This window comes from Lissotriton helveticus, chromosome 5_1 (assembly GCF_964261635.1).
Source record: "Lissotriton helveticus chromosome 5_1, aLisHel1.1, whole genome shotgun sequence".
In the NCBI taxonomy this organism is placed as follows: Eukaryota; Metazoa; Chordata; class Amphibia; order Caudata; family Salamandridae; genus Lissotriton; species Lissotriton helveticus.
Window position 1 is genome coordinate 369,763,086 of NC_136065.1, and position 26,210 is coordinate 369,789,295.

Here is a 26,210-nt window from a genome sequence, read left to right on the forward strand (position 1 = left end):
CCTTCTAAGCCTACTTTCTCAACTGTGGGTTTACTCATAATACTAACATCTACATGAAGCCTGAAGCAAGCAAAGCTTCTTTTTTTTTTTTGTGAACCCATCCATACCTGCTTTTTTTCACCTGGATGAATTGATTCTCTAAACAAGGCCATGACATGCATTTACTACACATTATTTTATCGATTCAAATTCCAGGCCAAAACTGATTTTCATCACGGCAGTCGTAAAATATGTTTTTGTACACGATATGTTCCTTTCCTCCATCCTTTCCCTTGATAGTGGACATTGCTTTGGGATCTTCAAAAAAAAAAAGAATCTGCCAGAGAAGTATCCATTAGAAAAACAATGTGTTTTATCTTCATTAAAGGTTTTTTTAGTGGATATTTCCTGCAGATTCCTCGTTGCTCTCCTGATTCCCCTTTCCAAAGGATGTCCCTTTATTATGTTTTATTGATAGTTATTTAACCTTAACAGAGTTAAATAATTATCAAAAAACAAAGTTTAATCCCTGCTTGTGTTTTACTTGGAAACTAAGGTGGAATTAAAATCACAGTCAAGGGCTACACCTTTTTTAAGCCTCGGTGCCATAAATGCTTGACGCCAGTAGATCTCGGTCTGAAGCCACAACACTGCCACCACTCTACACGAAATAAATGCCGATCAAGTCAGACTTCCAATGAACATTAGACTTCCAGGGAACATAAAAAAATGAGGAATCTGTGGGAACATATGCCATCCTCCAGAAAAAGCATCACTGAAGCTAAGTCATTTGTTGTTCTCTTGTGTACTTTGCAGCAATGCGTACATCCAGCCAAGTGACCTTCCCCATTGACTTCTTCGAACATAATCAGCAGCTGACGGATGTAGAATTTGGTGGCAATGACCTTCTGCAGGTGTACAATGCACAACAGATCAAACACCGTCTCAACTCTACTGGAATGTATGTAGCAAACACCAAGGTGAGTTTTGATTCTGGAAACTCCAACCACCCTCACACTTTTTTATGGAGCAGTGCTTCATACACATTTGCCAACTCATTGCTCATAGCCATACATAGGAGCTTGTTATGCTCTCATTTTACACACCCTAGCATTGTCTGCCAAGGTGAGTTAATTGTTTCAAAACCTTACTTTTTCTCAACTTCGCCTTCTCATCAAACCAATATGAGGGGCTGGTGCTTCATGCCCACTCCAAAATGTGAACATTTTTCATAAAGAACCCAGCCAATTTAACACTGAGGTTATGCGTTTTTCTACCAAATGCATTCCACATGGGGAAGCCACTCACATCCTTCACTCTGCACCAAAGTGAAGAGCTCTGTCCATTGATTTCAAATAGATCTCTGTCCACTTATTTTAGCAAGAAAATGAGCTTCCTCCTTACATGAGATAGCCTGTTTGCTACTGTGTCATGGCACATGTTTCTACCCTCAGTGGAAAATTGTTGGCCAGTGAAACACTTAACAATTATTTTTTGTTTATCCTTTGAGTCCACATCCATTTCTAGAGTTGAGTCTTCCTTTAAAAACATCTGTCTGTGATTATTTTAACTCTCAAAGAAACCTCAATGTTATTGGTTCTCCTTTTCAGCCTGGTGGATTCACAGTTGAAGTCACCAATAATAATACAACTATGGTAATGACTGGTATGCGTATCCAGATTGGCTCTCAGTCCATCGAGCGGGCACCATCCTATATTGAGATGTTTGGACGTACCATGCAGCTCAGCCTGACTCGCTCAAGATGGTTTGACTTCCCTTTCACCCGTGAGGAAGCTCTACAGGCTGACAAGAAACTCACTATCTTCAGTAAGTTCAGTTACCTTTGCGTTATTGTTGGAATTCACAAAACTTTCAGTAACACTGCATGCCTTCAAGCTAATATTTGAACATAGTTAATCTTTAATATTTTATGGTTGACTGGCTTATCTGAGATTCTTGTGCTTTGTTAAAAAAAAAAAAATCTTCCACTTCAGGTCTTGGAGTTTTTTGGTATTCCTATGTTTATCTCCACTTTTCTCTAGTGGTAGATAATTGTTGCTCATAAAAAGAGAGAGAGGGAAGGATTTGTTGTGGAAATAATCTTGTCTTCCCCAGACAGTTGGTACCCAGGAAGTATGCTTTCTTCGAGTGCTTCTTTCTACCTTCACATTAAGGGGTGATTGTTCGAGGCCTCATCCATCATCTAATACCTCAGGATGGGTTCAGTCCTTGCCCTCTGAAAAGTGGTATCTGAAAGAGACACGTTGGGGATAGATTCCTTACCTTAGAATATTCCCAGGCATCAGACTGGATCCGGAAAATTTTGCTTTGCAATACCCCTGCGCGCCGGCAGGCGTCGTCCGCGGCTCCGCCTGCGTCGTTAGCGCCGGAATGACGTCGTCGGAGTACTTAGACGCTGCCCTCGCGCGCTGACGTCAGTTCTTCTTTTTTCCGCGCCAGCTAGCCCAGATCCGGAGAAGCTCTACCCCGTAGTCATTTTTTTACTAAACTTTTTGATCTTTTGATCATTTCTCTACTCGAGTCTTCGACTCCGACGGTGCTGGTAGGGACGCCCAGGTTTAAACCCTGTTCCAAGTGCGACCGACTGATGTCGGTTACCGACCCCCATCGCCGGTGTCCCAAGTGTTTAGGCCTCGACCACGACGACTGCACCTGCTCCGACTGCCGGGCCCTGACGTCTAAAGCTAGGCGGAGCGGTCCTGCAAGCGACTTGAGCTCCGGCAGTCAGCCCCGTGCCGCTCCAGGTCCCGGTCCCACAGGAGGTCGAGGGACCGGTTGCTGGGTCGGAGTCCTTGCAGCTCCGGGAGTGGATATCGGTCGTCAGGATCCAAGTCCTCAGGTAAGAGGCATGAGAGGTCGGCGAGATGTCATCGTTCCTCCGATCCGCCCCGACGCTCGCGCGATGCGGCCGGTGGTTCGGGTGACACCACCCATGCGGCTCCGACGGAGTCGCGGACTTCGCCGCCTGCCCCACACCTTCGGGTCCCTGGGCATGATGCGACGCCAGAGGAGGTCGAGCGGTACCTCATGGCCATGAGGTCCATCCCTCCTCAGCCAGGTTCCGTGGCGCCTCCGGGCCCAACGGCCCCGGCTGGAGGGCCTAGCGGGTTGGGTGCTTCGGCTCCGACGCCGTCGGGTGCCTCTGCCCCGGCGCCGCCAGCGACTTCGGTCCCGGTGCCGCAGGCCCTCACTGGATCCGCTTCCGGATCCGGGTCGTCGCCGGTCGACCTCACAACCTCACCGGTGCCAACCCTGCGGGTGTCGCCCCCGGCGCCTACTATGGACGCCGCCCCCGATCCTACCCTCGGTCTGGTTCCGGCACCGCTCTCGACATCGTTTGGAGATTTCTATTTCCACGAACCGGCCCCATCTGTTGACCCTGAACTGCAGGAGCTGGGTGACGAGGGTGATTGGGGGGGGTCTGTGGACCCTCTGGCACAAGAGTGCCAGTCTCAACAGGACTGGACATATGAGCTTGGGGAGGCCAGTGGACTTGACACTTCGCCAGACACTGGATTTGTCTCCCCTCCCACCGTGGCTACGGAGGAGGGGGCTGCTTACAGTGTAGTGTTGACGCGGGCAGCCAAAGGCCTTACACCTTGAGCTCCCCGTCGCGGCCGTGAGGACTAACCTCCTCACTGAGGTCCTTAAACCGCAGGCAAGCTCTACTGAGCCTCTGCTGCCGTTTAATGAGGCCTTGTGTGACGTTCTTGTGGGCACTTGGTCCAAGCCCGCCACAGGTCCGCCTGTGGATAGGAACGTGGCCAGACGCTACCGCCCGGCCCCGGACGACCCTTGCTTTTTGTCCACCCATCCCACCCCTGAGAGCCTGGTCATCCAGGCCTCCACTTCCCAGACCACATTGTGAGAAGTTAGCCTGATATATGATGCTCACTAGTTCTAGTGATCACCTTGTATCAGTCCAAACAACCCTTATGGTGATTGGTTGTAAGTCAACCTTATAAACCAGCTATCCTAATGGTAGCATGGACAAAGCAGTCTTAGGCTAAACTCTTTTGGCATGTGAAGCCAGCTGTTTTACCACATACAACCCTTTGAATACCAGATGAAAGGACACCACACAGGTTGTTATGAAAATAAACAATATATTTATCAATAACAAACTCCTCTGAACTCTTTATGAGATCAGAGGGCTAAGCACGTAACAATCTCTTTAAGAAAAATACAGTACGTCGCACAAATTACAATGGTGCCCTAGTGGCACGACAAACCATATACTAAGTAAATGGGTTAAGGAAATCGATAGAAGAAATGGAGCTGCCCAGAGGCTGTAGGATCGCTGGGACTACACTACCCTAACCTTAGGTAAGTAGCAGGAGGCCCACTGGACGCGTGTGCAGAGTGTGAACTCACACGCAAGATGCGGAACAAAGTCAATGGGCAGAACAAATTACGAAAAGGTAAGTAAAAGACAGTTCCTACTAGTTACGACTAAAACGACAGGATACCTGGACACTAGGAGAGTCAATCTACCCTTGAGCACCCAAATGCTCTTGTTACCTCACCCACGGGCTGCGGGTGCATAGGTGTCAAAGTGTGTCGGGTTTCCGCGTCGAAGTCTATGGAGCCTTGAAGAAAGATGCTGCAGGCGACCAGGAGGAAGATGTCCGGAGCGATCCACGGGTGGATCGAGGAAGATGAAGACCTGAAAGCAGAGGGGACAATGTTCAAAGTCACTAGCCAGTGACCGGTGTGGAACCAGGAAGGAACCAGATGTTGTCGCGATCAGGTGAAGAGGGGACGCTTGACTCTGCAGCCACGTGGACCAGGAGGTGTCTTCGACGACCAGGATGGAGGCACGAGCTGACCCACGCAGGCTCTCGCTGTCGACGGTGTCTGTTCCAGATTGGGCGTCAACAGGCCTTGGCAAATGCAACCCACGCGGTGAGTGGAAAAGGTGTCTGGGGCGGACCAGGAGGGTCCGGGGTGCTCCTCTTTTGGAAGGGAGCAAGGGCCAGTCTGAAGCAACCAGACCAGCAGTGTAAATTTCGTGGTTCGTCGTCTAGGTGGTCACTAGCCAGCCAGCAAGTGACCAGACAACGCGTTGAGCAGCAAACAAGCAAAAGGGCCCCACACAGACCTCGTGGATGCTGGAGGGCTGGTCTTCGGTGCAGGATCTGCTCGGTGCTGGGGCTTCTCAATCCTCAAAGCACTTTCTCGAGTATGCCTCTGAAGTCGTGCTGGAAGCGAAGTGCAGTTTCTTCAAGATGGCCGGTCCCACGTGTCTCGTCGCACCCACGGGTCTCAGCTGTGCTGCAGATGTGAGTAGAGGTCGGAGAGGTCTGGGCTCTGAAGTCTGGATCCGGCAGGAAGGACGACAAAGTGAACCGCTAGGACACTTGATGGTGCCTGCAGTTGCAGGGTTGGACACTCCTTGCCCACAAGGGATATTCTTCTGTCTTCTGTGGAGCAGAACGTAGAAGTCCAGAGTTTCTTCTTGTAAAGTTGTTCAGGATAATCTAACTTGGAATGGGACCAGCTCCTACCTTTATCCTGCTAAAGGGGGCTGTACTAATGACTAGGTCCCTCCCATGGGTGGGACCAGGAAGGGGGGTGGTTACACCCCCTATCCTTTGTCCGGTTTCGCGCCAGAGCTGGGGCTGGAGTGCCCCAGCCACTGGTTTGAACCGGGGTATGCACAGGGACACCTTGTGTGCCCCAGGCATGTCTCGTTCCTTTCAGGCCTGTCCTACCTAATACACAAAATCCTGTCTGGGGTGGTGCTAGCACCTCCCAAGGCAGGAAACCCTTTGTCCAAGCCTCCCTCGCTGGAAGGAATCCCAGCAGCAGGAGGTCAGACTTGTGTCTGTGGTGGCAGCATCCATTTTGTGATGCTGAGGCTATGTTTAACTTTAACCGGGGTTCACAGTTACATACATGTTTTGTCCCTCTAAAATGGTGGATTGCTACCCCCGTCGCCAGAACTGGCGAGGGGGTAGTATTCCAATTCGTATGCCACCTTACTCGACATGTTTTGATAATGCTATACCAAAGTTAGCAATAACCGCGAGGATTATAATGCACTTAAGAGTATATGGTATAGCGTTATCATGGAACAGCTATAAGGACTTGGTTCCGCAAGCTGCAGACAGGCTCAGCTCATGCTAGAGAACCATCTCACATAATTTCAAGCACTCTGCCTTCAGGATTGATAAGGCCTGCCATAGGAGTGACTGATAGGAATATATGTGTCCATTTTAGGGTTAGATATAGGTATACTATATCTAAAGCAAAGGGTGATTACACCACCTTGCCACAGCTGTGATAACAGCCAGTTGTGTCCGTTTTGGATGGCCAGCCAGGGGTGGCATAATACTTGCTGTAGGCCCTGGGTACACCTATGCCCTGGGTACCTAAGGTACACTGCACAGGGACTGATAAGGTGACCCAGTATCCAATTAGAGATGTACCTAAGGTACATGGAGTCCATTTTAACAGAGAGAGCAGGAAGCCTGAGGTCCTGAATAGCAGGATCCCAGGCCAACTAAGTCAAGAACCAGCAACACACTAGGCAAAAAGATGGGGGTAACCATAGTCAGATATCCACCTTCCTACACGCATTCCTGGCGGCTCCCCCCGACCGGGAATCCAAGAGGTATGAATGATTCGGGAAGAAGGTGTTCTCGTCCCTGAGTTTGGGACTGCGGTCAGTCAATACCGCCTGCCTCTTGGGCCGCTACACCCACACCCTGTGGGACACGGTCGCCGACGTGCTGCCACAATGCCCGGAGGAGGTCCGGGCAAAACTCACCCAAGCCCTTGTGGAGGGTCGAGATGCAGCGCGATATTCCATCCGGTGTGGGCTGGATACCACGGATTCACTGGGCAGGGTGATCTCAACGACGGTGGCGGTTCGACGCCACGCCTGGTTGAGGTCCGCCAACTTTTCGGCCGATGTCCAGGCCATCTTCTGGACATGCCGTCGATGGCCGTCGCCTCTTTGGCGACAAGGCAGACCATGCGCTTGAGCGTTTTTAGGATTCCAGGGCTACGGCCAAGTCCTTGGGCCTCTCGGCCCGATGCCAGCAAACAGGTGCCTTTCGCTCCTTTCGTGGCCACGGAAGGGGCGCCCCCACACGTGCTGCCAGCCACGCACTGCAGAATGTTCAACAGCATGTTGGCGGCCGTGGAAACCGCCCCCTGTCGGGGACAACTGCGAGGCCAGTCCACACCTTCCCCCGCAGCACCTGCCTCAAAACCCTCCTAGTCCGTGCTTTCAGGCCCATGTGACGCCAGTGGGGGGCAGAGTTCGCCATCACCTCTTCCACTGGCGCACTGTCACGTCGGACAGGTGGGTGCTGCAAATCGTCCGAAGGGACTACTCCCTCCCCTTCGAGGTGACCCCTCCAGCCATGCCACCGCATTTCCACCTCGTGTCGGGGGATCACTTGCAACTTCCGCAAGAGGAAGTCACGGCCCTCTTTGCCAAGGGGGCCATCGAGCGGGTTCCTGGGCCAGAAGTAGGGTGTGGTTGTTACTCCCACTACTTTCTGGTACCCAAGAAGGGCAAAGGGGACCTACGCCCTATCTTGGACCTACGGAACGTCAACGGCTTCCTCCGGAAGGAAAGTTCAAGATGCTGACTTTGGCTCAGGTCTTAGCTGCCCTGGACCCCGGAGTCTGGATGTTAGCGTTGGACTTGCAGGACGCTTATTTTCACATCCCCGTCCTGCCGGCCCACCGGTGTTACCTGCGGTTCGCGGTAGGCCACGAGCACTTTCAGTTTACCGTGCTCCCCTTCGGCCTTACCAGCGCCCCACGGATGTTCACGAAAGTGATGGCGGTGGTCGCAGCTCATCTGCGCAGGTAGGGGTGTCAGTCTTCCCCTACCACGACGACTGGTTGTTGAAGGCGGGCTCGCCCCAGACTGTCGTCAGCCACCTCCAGACTACGGCCGACCTCCTGCACTTGCTGGGGTTTTCCATCAACGTGGCGAAGTCACACCTGTGTCCCTCTCAGAAGCTCCTCTTCATCGGAGCGGTTCTGGACTCGGCGCAGTTTCGGGTTCATCCTTCCGAACAGCGGGTTAGGTATATTCAGGCTCTGATTCCGATCTTTCAGCCTTTATCCCGAGTCTCGTTCAGATTGACGCTGCGGCTTCTGGGGCTGATGGCCTCCAGCATCCTTCTGGTGCATCACGCCCGGTGGCGGATGCGGGCTCTGCAGTGGGACCTGAAGTTTCAGTGGGCCCAGCATCGGGCCAAACCTATCCGACCACTTCCTGATCTCGGAGGGCACTGTGAGACAGCTGCAGTGGTGGCTCACGGACCGCGATTGGGTCAGCGGCAGATCCCTCTCCCTTCCCCCAACCGGAGCACGTAGTTGTGACGGACGCGTCCCTCCAGGTGTGGGGAGGCCACATGGGAGAGGCGGAGATCAGAGGCCTCTGGTCTCCTGCGGAGACCCGACTCCACATCAACCTGTTGGAGTTACGGGCGATTCGTCTAGCACTGAAGGCATTCCTCCCCTCTGTCCGGGGGAGTGTAGTGCAGGTGTTCACGGACAACACCACCGCCATGTGGTACTGCAACAAACAGGGCGGGGTGGGGTCGTGGACCCTTTGCCAGGAGGCACTGCGCCTCTGGCAATGGCTGGAACGCCAGGGCGTGACCCTGGTGGCTCAACACCTGGCGGGTTCTCTGAACGCCAGGGCGGACGAGCTCAGCCGTCGGTGCATGATGGATCACGAATGGCGTCTGAACTCGGACGTGGTGCAAGGCCTCTTTCAGCAATGGGGAGAGCCTTGGTTAGATCTATTCGCCACCGAAGAGAACGCGCAATGTCATCAGTTCTGCGCGTTGGAATTTCCAAGGCGGCACTCGCTCGGAGACGCTTTTCGTCGCGAGTGGAGTTGCGGTCTACTGTACGCCTTTCCGCCTATACCACTTCTGCCCAGAGTGCTGAAGAAGATCAAGCGCGACCGGGCCCAAGTCATCCATGTGGCTCCGGACTGGGCTCGAAGGTACTGGTATCCAGAGCTACTCAGTATGTCAGTCGATCCCCCGGTTCGTCTGCCTCTTCAGGAGGACCTTCTGTCGCAGCAGCAGGGGACGGTCCTCCACCCGAACCTGTCCAGTCTCCACCTCCATGCTTGGAGTTTGAGCGGTGACAGTTGAGGCCATTTGACTTGCCTCCTGAAGTCTGTAACGTCATTCTGGCAGCCAGGCGTCCCTCCACAAAGTCGGTATACGCCTGCAGGTGGAACAGATTTGTGGCATGGTGCACAGCAAAGGCTGTGGATCCTCTTGCTGCCCCTCTTTCTGAGGTTCTTCTCTTCCTTCTTTCTCTGGCCCAGCAGGGCTCTGCTCTGGGCACTATCAAGGGCTACCTTTCAGCCTTTCTAAGGCTGCCTGATCAACTTTCTTTGTTCAAGTCCCCTATTGTAAATAGATTTCTAAAGGGCATCACTCACACATTCCCTCCTGTTCCGTTTGTGATGCCTCAGTGCCTTAATTTGTTACTTACTTGATGCACGCTCCATTCATGCACATTTATCTACTGAACCTCCTAACTTAACATGTATTTTGTCATTGCCATAACATCGGCGAGACAAGTAAGTGAACCCCAGGCTTTGCCAGTAGTTCCACCATATGCACCTTTTTTCTCTGACTAATTAGTACAGAGGGCAAAGAACTAAAGTGGCTTTGCTGACCATCAGTCACGCTCTTCCACATAGGGCAATCCGTCATTGTGCCAGCTTTCTGTGCACTGCTTTATCCTTTTAAGTAGGAAGAACGGCTCCATCGTCTTTATCCTAAGAGGGGACATAGCTGCTAAATGGACTGAACCTGAGACTACCGACAGGATGTCTGTGCGAAAGTGGCTCTATATATACTGGACTAGAAGGAAGTACAGTGTGTATAGAGTCCACCAACCCCAGAGGTATAACAGAGGTTAAAGTCAGAACTGACCTTACTCTCCAAAGTGGTAGCTTGGTCGAGCAGTAAGGCAGTACCAGAGGACAGTGTAAAGCATTTGTTGTACACACTCAGTCAGCAAAAGGTTTCACACACTCAAGGACTGAACTCCAGGCCAATTGTTTTTATGTCCACAGATATAGGTGTTTTAATTTTAGAACCAACAGTTATGAAAATATACTTTTCTTGTTATGAGTTCTCTCATGTAATTACTTTGCAAAGGAGCAATAAAGTTTGTGCACACAATTAATACAGTATTGACAGTAAGCAACACAATCCTAAAACACACTATAGCATTGAGCTCAATGGGTTTTCCAGATGTAAGTACAGTTGATAACTATATAGATTACTTTGGTAGTCCCAGGACTAGATCCTAGATTCAGTCCTGGGGTCTAAGCTGAAACCAGATTACCAAAACCTTTGTCACTGTAGTGAATTTTCACGAATATAAAGCGGTTTTAAAAGTTCACACTTAGAAAATTTTCAATGTAAATCTGACAATGTTATTCAATGGGTGAAAATTCAGGTTGCAGGTAAAGTACGATAGCATTAATTTTGTAATTCAGCACTGGTCTCCTAGGGCCAGCACTGGGGTCTTAACTCAAAACAGGTAGGTAGTTGCGTTTCAGTATTTCGTGTGATTTTTAAAGAATATTTCAAGTTTTCAAAAGTAGACAGAAGAAATTTCATAGAAAAGCAGACAATGGGTTCCTATGGAGAAAATACAGATTACTAGTAACCCTGCTAGGGATTACTTTTGCGGTTCAGTACTGGGCTGAAAGTTACAGTACTGCCTTCTCCCCTGATCACAGGTGAGTACTTCGGAATTCGGACTTTGGCCAATTTTATGTGAATATTTTCAGTTTTCAAAACTTCACACTTAGAACATTTTCAAGTCAAAATGGATCAATGTTATCCAATGGCAGGTAAGTAAATTACCGGTTTCCATGTGAGTACTTGGTTGGTGAAGTTGAGGTTCTGGGCATAGACTCGGGTCCCCCAGGGTCCGGTAAGTACAGTTAGTTCAATCCCAGAGACACCGGGGCGGCCGGGTGCAGAGGTAGGTAGGCCCAATGATATCTAATGAGGGAAGGGTGCCTTCGGTTGGTGGCTGCTGGCTAGCAGGCCACGCGCCTGTGGGAGTTGGGCTCCTGGTCACTTGCTCAGGGCAAGGGGGGAAGTAGGATAGGACACAGGGGTCAAAGCTAGCGGCACTCTGGCGTCTGGGTGCAGGGTGCTTTTGAGCCGTCGGGCGCTTAATGTTATCCAATGGGAAAGGTAAAAAAGGAACAAAGGCTGCAGGCTCGGGGACCGAGACTTTCCAGGGGTGACCAGCACTTCGAGAGGTAAGTTGGGATCTTGGAGCACAGGTAGGTACCCCAAATGGCGGCACAGGGGGCTGAAGGGCGCCGGTTGCAGGGGTGTCTTTAGGTGTCGGAAAAGCTTACCCTCAGCTGGTCGCAGTTGGGGTGGCCCCTGGTTCTGAGTCTGCAGGCTTCGGCTGGTTCGTTGAGGAGGGTCTTTGGGCACTGGACTTCGGATCTCAGTCGCCGGGGGGACGTCCTCGTGGTCTTGGTTCGGTTAGGCCCAGCCCGGGCTTGGCGGCTGCCGAGTGGGCTTGTCCGGAGCTTCCTGGCTGGCTCCAGGGAGGGTTGTTGCAGCAGAGTCTCTGCTGATGGGAGTCCCAATCTTCAAGAGGGTCAAGGCAGGTCCTCTGGGTGTCCCAAGGTTGCTGTCCACAGGAGTCGTCGGGGTTTAGGCAGGAGCAGGTTCCAGGATCAACAGGCCGGTATGGCTGGGGCAAAGTCAGTTGTTGTCCTGTTAGCAGCTGCATCGCGGGTCTTCTTCTTCTTGATCTTCTTTCTACTTTTTGGTATCTAAATCTGAGGAAGGAAGGTTCAGGGAGCCCCTAAATACTAAATTTAGGGGCGTTACAGGTTGGGCAAGGGCAGGGACCAATGGGTCCCTGTCCTGGGGTGGGTACACCCCCTAGCCTGCTCTTCTCCTATTGGAGGTGGGCAGGAGCCTAGCTGGGATTGGGCAGGGCTCCCCATCTACAAGATGGCCGGAGCCCGGGGTCATGCTTCACCTCGCCTCTTCCACCTGAGGGGTGGAGTTGGCAAAGGATAGCACACCCCCCTTCCTGACGTAGCTTTTCCTGCCAGTCTTCCCGCTAGAGTGCGGGTTAGAACTGGTGGGGGCCAGTTGCTGGGTACAGCAAATGGTCTGGAGAAGCTCTCGGAGGCGGCATGCCTTTGAAGCTTTCCCCTTCCCATCCTGGGGGAGGATACCTAGACCTCGCCCAGGATGTGCAATGTTGCAGGCCCAGGAGAGCGGGGGTCTCTCCACCCAGGGGTCCAGCAACATGTCTGCTGTGTGGCAGCCTCTGCAGCCACTCAGCCCAGACGTGGATTGTAGGTTCGGGTTTTAGAGGGCATCTCTAGGATGCCCTCTGGTTCATTTTACATTAAATCTCCCCCTGGCGTCAGTGCGGGTTTAATGTGCTGAGAAGTTTGGTACCCAACTTGTCAGTCTTCAGTGTAGCCGTTATGGTGCTGGGGAGTTCGTAATGACAACCTCCCAGCACCATATACTCTTAATGGCATCACTGCACTTACAGTGCCCAGGAATGGCCCTGGGTACTGTAGGGGCACAGGGCTCATGCACCTGTGCCCTCACCTCTGGCATAGGGCACCCAGCTAGAGGGGTGACTGAAGTATGCCAGGGCAGAGGGTCCTGTGGGCATGGCACACAGGGGTGTGGGCCATGTCTACTCTTGTTTTAGTTCTGTACTTAGGCACTCAGCCTGCAAAGGCAGTGTGTGGGTGCCAAGGTAAAGGGCACCTGAGGGTGGCACAATAAGTGCTGCGGCCCTCAGGGGTCTTCTCTGGTCACCATGCCCTGGGTACCTAGGGTACCATTTACTAGGGGCTGACAGGTGGCCAGAGATGCCAATTAGGTTTTAGTTTCAACACAGTTTTAGGGAAGGAACACAGGCCATGGGTACCTGGTTGGCAGGAACTCAGGGCACACTCAGTCAAAGCACATCAGCAGTTCAGAAAAAAGTGGGGGCATACCAATGCAAGAAAGATGGCACTTTCTCACAATGTCCATTTATTCATTGATTCCTCTGGGGCTAAGAAAGGCAAAGTGGTGCAGAAGAAGACCATCTCTTGTTGGATTATGTTATGCATCAAGAGCTAGGGTTGACCAAGACACCGCCCCAGAAGGCTTGCATGCTCACTCCGCTAGAGCAATTACTGCTGTCACTGTTCTGGCATGCACTGTGTCAGTCTTGGACACTTTCCAGTCTATTACATGGGTGTCTCTGTACATGTTCACAAAGCATTACTTCCTGGATAGGCAGGTTGGTGGGATGTACACTTCGCACAATGTGTCATGCAGGATTTGCTGGTTCGAACCATTTCATAGGCCCACCATTGGAGAAGATGTACTGCTTTGATACCTCTTTGGAAGGAATCTGGGGTAAAGGTCTCTATTAGAAGAACAAGTTACTTACCTTCGCTAATTCCATTTCTGGTAGAGACTGTTTAACCTCAGATTCCTACCCTACCCTCTCAAATGAACTCATATGGGACATAGTAATAAGAATCCAATATTTAAATTCTGCACACTGTCTATTACTGGCTTTTACCAAGTAGTGTGTATATATATACTGGTCCCTACGTCACATTTGCATGAAACAGAGTGGCACAAGTTAGAAAGGCGCCACATGACACCACCTGTTGGCGAGGAAGGAAATTGGTATACAGAAGTTTCCAAATCCAGTTGGACATCTAGGGATAATTAAAAGGTAAGGAACATGCAATAAGCTAGAGTCTCTACCTTGGAGGCGTTACCAAACTCAATTACCTTGTTTCTCTACTCTGGGTTCTTTTTAATTGTAAAGAAAATTAGAAGAATGGGTGCCCATCCCAGACCTATAGCAAAAATAACAATTGATGGACAGAATGTTAAACAATGTCAAACATTCACCCCAGTACAGCGATCTGGGCCTAGATCCATCATTATTCTGCTCCCCATGCCATTCCTGTTTAAACCTAGCCATATGCAATTCAGCCTTGATCCTGCTTCCCATGGGAACAGTCCTGCCCAAACTGCCAGGCCAGGTTCTCCCTGGACCAGAAACCAGCATCCTGGGATCGGTTTCGGAGTTTCACCACTCATCAGCCAGGCTAGTTTGACTCCAGTGGCATGGAGAGCACGGGACCCAGGTCTGGGCCTACCCGTCCCACTCGGGGTGACACACAGCAAAAATAAAAAATGATGGACAGAATGTTGAACAATGTCAAACATTCACCGCAGTACAGAGATCTGGGCCTAAATCCATCGTTTTTTTGCTCCTCATGCCATTCCAGTTTAAACTTAGCCATATGCAAATCAGTCTTGACCCTGCTACCCATGGGCACAGTCCAGCCCGAACTGCCAGTCCAGATCCTCCCTGGACCAGAAACAAGCATCCTGGGACCGGATGTTAGGATGCTCGTTTCCGGTCCAGGGAGGGCCTGGCTTGGCAGTTCAGGCTGGACTGTTCCCATGAGGAGCAGCGTCAAGATGATTTGCATATGGCTGGGTTCAAACTGGGGTGGCGTAGTAAGCAAAAGAACAATGGATTTAACCCAGATCTCTTGACTGGGGTTTAATTGTTGATTCATTCAGCATTCCTCCCTTCATTTAGTGCCGCACCCTAGACCTTTGTCAACTGATTGTCCTCCATATGGTCACTATTCAGGAAGTGTTGCAGCTACTAATTGAGAGAGTTTCTGGCATCCAATATGCTTACATTCACATCCCCATTCGCTATAAATATTTCAAATTTGAGACTGGTTGGCTACCATTACCAATTCAGAGTACCCCATTTTGGCTTCAAACCAGTTAGAGGATATTCATGAAGTGTATGGCACATGAGGCAGTGCACCTTCAACTCTTGGGTCTTCCGTTATACCCATACCTCATTGAGTGGTTGTGACACATCTAGGAAAGCTGCAAACCCCTCTATAACAGTCATACCCAGCCAGATTAGAACTTACATTAAAAAAAGAACAAGCATCTGCAATGCAATCAGTCTCGCACTTGTGATATTTAGAGCTATTGACGTTGTAAATACATAATGTGCTAGAACACTTAATAGAAATGTGATTTTTAATGACCCAAAATTGCCTCTCCCTATTTTTGCACACTATAAGTCTTATGAAGCTGAAACTGATGCAGTCCAGGCTTTTACAAGGGGAAGAGGAAAGAAGTACATGTGGGAGGTAGCTGTAAAATACATGTACCCCATAGTGGATAAAATAGGAAGTGTAATTTCCAAAGAGTGAGCAATTCTAGGACACAATCAAAGAGGCCATGTGCCAGAGGAGGGGCAATCACAGAAGGAAGGGAAACTCACTCAAGGCAACAAATCAAATAAAAAGCACGTTAATGAGTGATAATAAAGCCAAACAATGGAAAGCAATGGTTGTGCTCTAAGCCAACTGTAACTTCACAATAGGTCTTTCACAAGCAGACCGCTTGCATTTTCATATACTCAAGACCTAAAAACTAATACAAAAGCTGTAGCAGTGTTGTGCCTGAGAGTAACTTGTGCTCGAAGATTTTATAGGAGTGGACACGTGAGCTTTGGGTGTTATTTTTATTTCCAACAATCATTTATGGTGGGAAGCTTGCCATCAGCATGCTGAAAGAATTCCCCTGAATATTGTTTTACACAGTTGTGTCTTGGGTTACTAAAGTGAAATCACACTCTGTGCCTAGAAACAGATCACAGAATATAACCAGCAGATGCAAAAGGAAAGTAATGTCAAGGGAGATGGCAACACAGCTAAGCAACAGGACATTGGACACAAGACGGAACATCAGACACAACACGGAAGACATAAAAGCAGTGAGGCAGTGCATTGGGGAGGACAACAAACACATTTTCGTCATACTCTGGACCATTTAAAGCCAAGATGGTTGGCTTCATGCACTGGTTCACAACACAGCTTCATATAGGCAGTGAGTAGAGAAAAGTAAGGAGAAAGAAAATTAGCTGAAAGAGTAAGAAAATAAAGCATGCAATTAAAAGCAAATTATAATCAGTCTTTACAACATAAACAAGCATTGGCAAAGCCAATAGGTCTCGCCTTTGGGACCTAATGCCTTTGCCAGTGGTTCAAGCCGTGTTGTACAGAATCACCAATACTGTGCAGCATGGCTTTTAAAAAAGAAAAAGAATACTTGAGCGACCTGCATGTCATTTTGTAGGTGCGCGCACCAAGAATACATGCACCTAAAAAATTACATGAGTGCCTTTTTTTCTATTTATGGATCCAAGTTGGATGGGTAAACAAAAATGAAAAAAAAAAGTTAGCACGAATGGAGTGAGGTGCTTCTCTATCAATCTGTGCATTCTAATTAGGTTATGAGTGGCAACAATTGCAAATATGCATTTTATCTTTGTTAATTAACACTGTTTTACTGGTACTAAGTGGCAGCAGAAACAGTAGTGAGAAGGCTGCTTCCCCATGAAGAAATGGAGCTGTAACATGACTGTTTAAAGGTTACACTCTGTTTTATATCCTGAGTGTACACAAGCATGTTGATTTTGACAGCTGCCTTATATGGTAAAAGGTTGGGCAAAAAGAAAAACGGTTGCAGGCAAGAAACCAGAGCAAGGTAGGTTAAAGCAAGTGTGGGGCACTTCTCTGAGACAAACATGTGACTGTTCTTACTCTGGGTCCAGTAATGCCAGTTCATGTGGCATGAAGTAAAATCAAAAGAAGACGTCAACAGAACACTAAGATTGCAATTTGGACTATAAAATAGAGACAAATCGTTTTGTACTTTATATATGAAACGAAAAATGCTATGCCCAACTTCCTATGGCTACAAACGCTTGCATGCGTTGATATAACCGTTAATTTCTTCTTTCTTATCTGATGTCGCATTTGCCAACTGTTCCTCAAAGAGCGGCTTTACTGAGTTTGTGCTTGCCGTGGTAAGTAAATAAACACAACTACATGAGCCACCAGCCCCATGTAGCTGTCTTCCACCGTCTCCTGTCTGGAGTCAGACTCAACATTTTCAGCTACTTAAACCCCATTCTTATAAGATGTAGCAATCTAGGCACGGCACGCCTGGTTAGTGTTGGACAGCACCCTCCCTCCGAAAGGAAAAGCAGGTAATTAAACGCTGATCTGTAGATAAGGGCTCAGCTTCTGTAAGAATGACACATCCAGCCTCCAGAACAAGCATAACCCAGACCGTCCAGGCACCTACTCAATTACAACACGCTGGGAACAAGCAGAACCCAGACCGTCCAGGCACCTACTCAATGACCACATGCTGTAGGCCGAAACAGGTCGACACATGAGGCAGTCAGGCCAGGGTCAGGTCCCAGGGTGTCAGTGGAAGGATAGCACCGAGAGACACGGTCTCGTGAACTGTGGAGGGGACTGAGAAATACACCGGGAGACACTGTCTCCTGCACTGCAGAGGATACAGGGAATGACACGGGAGACACTATATTCTGCACTGTGAAGGTGCAGGGAAGACACCGGGAGACACTGTCTCCTGCACTGCAGAGGATACAGGGAAAGACACGGGAGGCAGTATTTCCTGTACTGTGGAGGTACAAAGAAAGCACCGGGAGACACTGTACGGGGCAGACACAAACACAATCTCACCTCCAGCACTATCAAGGAACAGACACTGCCTACTGGACTGTGACGGTACAGAGATACAAACCCCAAGACATGCACTGTGCAAGGTTCAAGATACAAACTAGAAACACCACCTACTGGACTGTGAAAGTACAGAGATACAAACTAGAGACACTGCCTACTGGAGTGTGAAGTTGCAGAGATACAACTTATATCAGAGTAGAGGGAAGAGGATTGTAGGTCCATTCAGTTCCCCTGGACAGATACGCAATAATCAAAAATAGAATGGACACTAGTTTCTACAAAACTATTGGTTTGTACTCGAAAACCCTCATAGACATCCTGATTTTATCGTTGCGGTGTATCTTTTTTCCGCCCCACCAGGAGTCGTGGCGTATTCACAGGGTAATCGATTAACGTGCTGGGTGCCAGCCTCACCCGCCCAAATAGTTATTTATTGAAAAAAGAGGGCAGAGTCAGCACAGGGGAATCTACACTGTTCCACGTGGCAAAGACCAATAAGCGACTCTTTGACCCCTGTTGAAGCTATCATCGAGCTTAATGCAGCTTTGGAAATCTGAATATAAGTCAACGACACTTATCACCAAAAACTACACAAGTTGTGAGAGTTATTTTTATCCAATTTCTTTTTTGTATATGTTCTTGTCCTGACGAAAGCTCCGTAGACCCGGCTGGTCTTAGAGAGCTGAAACATGTTGACATATTTTCTATAGACATGCGGTAATCCAGTAACATGATTACCTCCATATCGTAATTTTTTACTGATAGCGCCTAGACCCCTCTCTTTTTTCAATAAATAACTATTTGGGCTAGTCACTATTTTTTACCTCCTTTTCTCACTATATCTGGATACTTCTACTTGTACCGGAGGTAGCCTCGGGTGAGGCTGGCACCCAGCACGTTAATCGATTACCCTGTGAATACGCCACGACTCCTGGTGGGGCGGAAAAAAGATACACCGCAACGATAAAATCAGGATGTCTATGAGGGTTTTCGAGTACAAACCAATGGTTTTGTAGAAACTAGTGTCCATTCTATTTTTGATTATTGCGTTGCAGAGATACAAACCTGAAGACCCTGCCTACTGGAAAATACAGAGAAAGAATCCCAACAACACTGCGTCCTGCACCTTGGACGTAAAGAAACAGAAACCCGGACACTTCCTACTGCGCTGTGGAAGGTACAGAGAAAGAAACCCGAGCTGTCTCCTGCTCTTACAAAGATATCACAGAAACATGTTTTACTGGAGCTGTCGGAGAAAGAAAACAGACTCCCAAGAAACCGCAAAGAGCTGATGTAATTGAAACCAAGGCGAGCAGGAGGAAAACCGCTGGCAGCCACGGACCCTTCAGCACCACGTAAAACAAGAGAAAGGGAAAGCACGGCATGTGTGGCAATAGTAACCTGACCGACGAAGAATACAGCTGCCGCCCTGCATGCCGCTGCTCGTACCGAGAGCAAAACGCAGTGGGAGTGAACATTAGAAATGAGGTGGGACGTGTACCCGCCTTTAGCCAGTTGCATGCTTCCATTATTGAAAGATGCACGTAAAAGCCAATCCAGTGTTTTGAAGGAGTCAGGCCCACATGGAGAAGCCACAAGAAGACTCGCAGAGCAGGGCATGCACGCTGCTAGGCTCGACCTAAATAGGCATTAGAACAAAAATAAACACTTCTGTCCCCAGACTATCAGAGCAGAAGGGCATTCATCGCAACCTCTAACTCATGTTTCAATCTGTCACTAATCTTCTAAATGACTGTACCAGGCCATTCAAAAACAGAAGAAAAAAATAAATTAATTAGGCAGACAGTTAGACCATTGTAAGTGAAGTACAGAAATGTCTTAAAAATAATTTGTGACAAATGTTAAAGGGTTGGAAAGATGTAAAATCTCTATATAGGAGAAACAAAGACATTTTAAAGTGAGAGGAAAAACAATGAAAACAGCTGAACACAAACTCTCCTCACCCCATGCAATGGCTGCCTTTAATGCCTGAGCTCAAGTTCCACTTGCTTTACGTTTAATTGATGGTGAAGTTAACCATTCAGAGAGAGTACTGTAAAATGCAAATATCAGGAAACCGTACCTCCAAAAGCTTTTAGCACATTACAATTGATGGGTAGCTCTTGGAGAGATGATCACATTGGGTGTCCTCTGGCACTGTGGTAGGAGACTCATTTCAGCTTTTCTCTACACATTAGCAGCTGTTTTTACAAAACCCCAGAGAGCGCACAATTACACATGGCATCCAGGACACACAAATGTAGACGTCTAGCTGAATTGTTTCAATTTATTTTCTGTTTTTACAGAAGCATAAGAAAAGATTGAAATGTCACTGTGACAAGAAGTGGCAAGTGCAGATGCCAGAAGGACTCTGAAGTGAAAATAAAGCTGTTTAGATGCCTTTTTGTTCAGTGAAGTAGACAGAAAGCAATATGGCCATTTTAAATATGATCTCCCTGAACTGCCCAATCTCTCTTCACTGAATAAGAACATGAGTGATTGGAGATCAATAGCCAGATAAGGAAATGTTAATGTAGGCATGGGTACTCCTCCATTCCTTCAGCGGCCAGCATCATTACCAACCCTTTCTCTCTTTAACAAACTCTTTGTTTTAATTTACGAGATGGAAGGTTCGAACTAGAACGACATGCAGGAGGTGGGGGTGGGGTGGGGGGCCAACACAAACGGGAGAGCAGTGATCAGGGACTCTGCACTGCGGCAATAGTGCTGTTTATAGTAAAAATATAACTTGGAAAATGTAAGCTCGGCATCCGTGAAGTGGGCGCTGTGCTGATACACAAGCCCGAGGCAGACCCCCACAAAAAATAGTGCACAAAGGAACGTCAATTAAAAAAGTAAGACCACATGTAGCAGGGGCAGTCTGCTGAAAGGGTCCGAAACCCGAAAAGTAAGTTGCTTACCAAACAAAATCAGGCATGTTTGAAGGGCACAAACAGGAACAAATGGAAAAGACGGAAGGTGCTTCAAACCACAGTCTAGATTAAAGCCTGCCTCACAGAGCAGCGCATGTGCTGCCCAGGCTCGACCTAAAAATTATCTCTGTACCCTTAGACACAGAGGAAGCAAAGGTGTGTCACCTGTAAGACAGACAAGGGAGTCCAGAAGACTTGACAAGTCAGATTAAAAACAAAATGACTTTGTTATGATTACTTGTAATGTTGGCATATTATATAGGCCTCCTACTGTTTTGCCAATAAGGAAATTGAATGGTATAGTGAACAGTGGGCACAAATTGATTAAAAAGAATGCCCTGTGGTGGACTCCAACAAAGAACACAGAAAGAAGGTTATCATACCCTAAACACACCTGAGCTTAACCACATACACCCATACACATGTATGGAAGGTGTGGGAGTCCTTCAAGGACTGTAACATCCAAAGGACAGATATCTATAGAGAAAATGAAATGCACAGCAGTGTGTTTGAACTGAGGATTGTTAAGAGAAACGTTTAATTATTACTACCACAAGTACATAATTCATCAGTCTTGATCCGAACAGACAGCATGACATCAATGCTTTTACATCACTGAGGGAGCACACAAGATAGCAGCCTCTTTCAACAGAGGCTTAACTTCTTTGGATTTGTGCCATAAGACACATCCTGGCTCTAAAGGAGAAACATTAACTTGAATCAGATAATGACCAAGCGGACTGCCTGAAGCGCACATCGCACATTTGCTATCAATGTGAACTTGGCGACAATCTGCTGAGGAGAGTATTTGAGGCATGGAAAAACCTCAAATTTGAACTTTTTGTAACGAGGATGAATAAGAAATGCAAGCAGGTCCCCACAACCAGAATCATGGAGAAATGTGTTTTTGATTTCATGGTTATGGCATTATCCATAGACTTTCACCTCTCTCCTGTTGACAGCAAGCCATCACGAAGGATAACCATGCTGATTCATACTTTTCAAAGAGCCTGCACCCATTCTCTATTTATCCTCATCAGGTTTTACCATTGACTTTAAAGTGGTCATTTGGAGGCCTCAGGCGTACATTCATCAGGGTACATATAGCAGACATATCCAGGTACCTTTACTGACCTAAAGCCCCTTCCTTATTGTCCAAAAGAATAGTGAAAATATTTCTAAAAGGAATCTAGAGAGCCTTCCTACTGACCAGAAACCCTTCAATAAAATGCAAACTTCTTCACAGTACTATCCTATTGAATGTTTTTTCAAGCTGATCCACAGAGCCAACCATAATTATCTATCCTGAAAAACTGAGCTATTGTTTGCCCTTACATCAGCTAGGAGAGTAAGCAAAGTGTAGGTGTTTATAATTAAAGAACCCTTTTTACAATTCTCTAAAGACAAAGTGACTCTGCTCATAAATCCCAAGTTTATACCAAAGGTTCAGACAGAATTTCATCCTTATGGACTGACAGTCCTTAAACCCTACTTCCAGAATCATGTTCATGCAGAACAAAGCACTCTATCCTCCCTGGGCATACAAAGTTCTGTAGTAGGGGATCTCTGTGTATAGTCATAACCTGTGAATAATCCCGCCCATGTGCGTGAACTCCGGAGCAATCCAAATAGTCTCTTAAGTTGTCCTCTTTTGCAGTCCTGCATAGACACTTAAGAGAAAATCAAAGACAAATAATGGAGCCTGCCATTAACAAGTGAAAAAGGATAGCCAAATATTATAGAAATTTACACATTTTACAGAGTTTCACACATAGAGCAACTCCCCTTCACAAAAATACTTTGTCATGATAGAGAGAAAGGGTTGGACAGACAAGCCCCATAGGCTGCCATTGTGTCTGGAAAAGGGATACCGTGCCTTTAAGGAACCCTCCAGAGACCCTCGATATCCCATGATGCACAGCCAAAGGCAAGTTACTTTCAGTGCTTGTTTCCGGCGTCTGCTATCAGGACCCTGGAGCATTGAGTTCTACCTTTATTGGTAAAACATCAATTTTTTGAGCTTTTTGAAAAGCTTTAGTGTTTCACTCGACGTCTGGGGCCTTTCTCTTCCATTTGCTGTCTTTTTTGAGCAACTAAGCCACCTTTTTCTAGTCAAAATGCCAGCTTTATTTGGCAAGTGCCCTGAGTGTGGCAGGAAGAAGGCCAAGTCAGACTCCCACAGAGTATGCATACTCTGTCTTCCATCTACTCATGTTCCTGACTCCTGTGTCATCTGCAAGTCATTCTCCAGAAGGACCCTGCGTGACAGGGAGAAGATTCGTCTTCAAGGTCTGGAGGAGAGAAGACATCAGGATGCAGGTGGGGCCTCGGGCATGGAGGGAATCTATCTGCTTCCATTGCCTGTGATTTGGCCCCTGGGGTGCTCCCCAGTCACAAGAATGCCCAAAAACGACATTGGTTCCGGTCGATGTCGATGGCTACGACGTCTACGTCGAAAGATATGACAACGATATGTTACCCGTGGACCCACGGCTTTGGGTCTAAACGATGTCGACGCTCGGCATCGAGGGGAAGGACGTCGAGACCTCGGACGAGTCGACGTCGAGGACTTCGCAGACAACGTCGACACATCGTCGTTGATCTGAATCCCGAAGGCATCGGTGCTCGCCGTCGAGTTGACACCGCCGTTCGTCGTCGACGTGCAGGCCGGCGTCGAGAAGAAGATCCTCGCCGTCGACGGCGCGCAGGAAGTCGACATCAGGAAGATCGACGACGAGGAGGAAGTCGACGTCAAGGAGAAGGTCGCCTTCAAGGAACAGGTCACGCTCAGTGGTCAGCATTTCTACATCTGACAGCTCTAGGTCGAAACGACGCAGGCGGTCTCCGTTAGGGGAAACGGCTTCCTGGGTGCCGTCTTCGAGGCCTCCCCGTAAGAGAAGTAGAGTGATTCGTTCATCGGACTCTGAATACTCCAGGACCTATTCACCAACTAGGTCTCTGGGGACGGACCAGCCTGTGGTCCCTCATATGTCGCCTCCACGGCCTCAGACGACGACTCCTCCTCCGCTGCCCAGAACACTACCGCCTCAGCCACCGATACCAGTGATCCCGCCTGTGCCCAGAAGGCCGAGATCTCGCTCAAGAATGAGATATCGCTCTCGTAGCCGGCACAGGTCTTCCACCAGGTCTCGACATCGTCGCCACCGTGAGAGATCACGCTCAAGATAAACTAGGGACACAGATTCCTCTAGTGGTAGAAGACATTCACTGACCATGTCAGACTCGCCTCCTACGAGGGTATCTCCTGTTGATGACATCGCCACCTTTCACGATGTGCTACTGAAGGGAGCGGTTAAACTTGGGATTGCGCTGGTTGTGCCTACCCCTTCCACTTCTGTCATATTCGAGACACTGCAACGGAAGCAACTCTCACGTCCCTTACTTCCTCTAATGCCTGGTTTGGAGGAACCGGCTATGGAACTTTTCTTGACGCCTGCCTCTGCGAAGTCCGCTCCATCACGACTTCAGAAGAAATACAGGCCCCCGAACTCGGACCCCGCATTCCTGCGGGCGGATCCTCCTCCAGACTCTGTAATAGTGGTGGCAGCAAATAAACACGCTGCGGCTCCATCGTCCACAGTGCCACAGGACAAAGAGAGCCGAAAACTCGACTCAGCGGGGAGGAAGGTCTGCAGTGCAGCAGCTACTTCCATGAAGGCAGCAAGTTCAACTGCCCTCTTAGGCCGCTATGACCGCTCCTTGTGGGAGTCTCTCCAACAATTCATTGAACTCCTCCCGAGGGACAAGTGAGATGACTTTCAGGAGGTGACTAATGAAGGTATGATGGTGTCAAGCCAAATAATCAGTGCGGCTGCAGACACATCTCTCCAGGCAGCCCATGGATACTGTCACGGGGTGACTTTGAGGCGGCACGCCTGGCTCCGGCTTACCTCCCTGAAGCCGGAAGCGCAGCAGCGGATTGCCAACCTTCCCTTTTCGGGTTCCACACTCTTCGGTGCCCATGCGGACGAGGAAATGGCTCGCATGAAGGCGGAAGTTGAGACACTCAAGGCTGTTGGCTTTGAGAAGCCCAAGGAACAGCGTAAGGCTTTCCGCCCCTACCAACGACGCTATACCTCCCAGCGGTTCCAACGCTGGCAGGGTCGTCAAGCTAGGCAGCAGCAACAACAGTTTCAGCGGCAGCCTTTTCAAAGACGTCAGAGGAAACCAACAGTCCGCATCGGGGAATAAGGGCCCGGCTGGGTCTAAGCCTGAGGGATTACTTCCCCCCTCTTCTGTTACCCACTCCGGTGGGGGGAAGCATTCAGAACTACCTGGCAGAGTGGAGAAAAATTACTCATGGTAAGTGGGTGCTGAATAATGTTTGCAATGGATACAGTTTGTGTTCGAGGCATGTGGGCTGCTAAATTCATATCTTATGCATAGATCGCCGCCTAGTGTTGGGTCCGGATGATTGCACATTGTTGTCCTGGAAGAGTCTTCGAAGTATCACGAGATAGGTGGCTCCTCCCCTGGACTACAGTGCGCATGGGCATCGACTCCATCCCCAGATTGTTTTTTTCCGCCATTGGGTTCGGATGTGATTTCGACGTCTCCTGTTCGGAATCGTAAAAGTACTTTATCTAGGCCAAAAGGCCTTATTGGCACCGTCGGTATTGTTCGCGTTCGGTCCCGTCTCTCTTCCAGCTCGTGGAGTCGGATATCCGGGGGGTCGTGAGACTCTTCGGTGATCGGGGCCTAGTCGACGCAGCGAGACTTCGACCGCATGGAGCGGAGTCCATTCAAGAAATGTCCCGTGTGTGGGTCCAAGTACCCACACATCGACGTCCATCCTGTGTGCAACAAGTGCCTGTCGCCGGACCACGACGAGGCCAACTGTATGGCCTGTTCCAGATTTCGATCGAAGAAGACGATCAAGCTTCGGCGCGTGGCGCGCCTTGAGGCCCAGCGATCGGCTCCAGCACCGGTGGACATCTTTGACGACCCCGCGGAAGACAAACAAGTGAGTCACCTGCAGATTTCCCCTACCCCGATGGAGGTCGAGTCCGAAGACGGAGCTGACGACCACAGTCCCGAAATTGAAGAAATCGTCGAAGGTAGGGAACGACGACGAAGCATATGGGGCCATGGAAGATAGCTCGGAGGATGAGCTATGCCCCGTTCGTACTCTTACAAAGGCTCAGGTCACGGGATCGCCACGCAGCCTTACCCACGACCTTACACCTCGATCCACGGCCCGCCTTCCGGCTCGGCTACGGACACCTCCGCGGAGCCGCCATTACAGAAAACGAAACCGAAACCCTCGGTACCGGTGAAAACAAAGATGGCCGACACGCCATCGAAACCGAAGACGTCCGCTCCAGTGCCGACGCCGTCGTCTTCGGGGGCCCCCAAACAGGCGCACGCTGCAGACCAGGCTAAGGTGCCGAAGGTGGTTGCGGAGCCAAGCTCGAAGAAGCCCATCGGGTCGGAGTCTACCAAGGGAGACAAGCCGACGCCCAAGAAGACTGCCGTTCCTGCATCGGGAAAGTCTGTCGCGCCGAAGACCAAGGGGCCCGTCGACGCGAAGTCGGTGAAGGCCGCAGAGCCGAGGTCTGGGGCCGTGACCCCTAAAGGAAAACCGATCGATCCGAAGCGATCGGCATCGACGTCTACGGTAGTGGACAGTG

General features: G+C 49.2%; 1 protein-coding gene across 11 annotated transcripts in view; it reads left to right on the top strand.

Annotated features, from left to right (window-relative positions):
- The window catches only part of UBR4 (ubiquitin protein ligase E3 component n-recognin 4), a 2,329,353-nt gene that overhangs the window by 1,367,386 nt on the left and 935,757 nt on the right, over positions 1–26,210 (top strand). For all 11 annotated transcript variants that reach the window (XM_078642504.1, XM_078642505.1, XM_078642507.1 and 8 more), the window contains exons 47-48: positions 796–959; positions 1,590–1,806. In XM_078642504.1, coding sequence (XP_078498630.1) covers positions 796–959; positions 1,590–1,806 — 381 coding nt within the window. The remainder of the gene's footprint in view (positions 1–795; positions 960–1,589; positions 1,807–26,210) is intronic.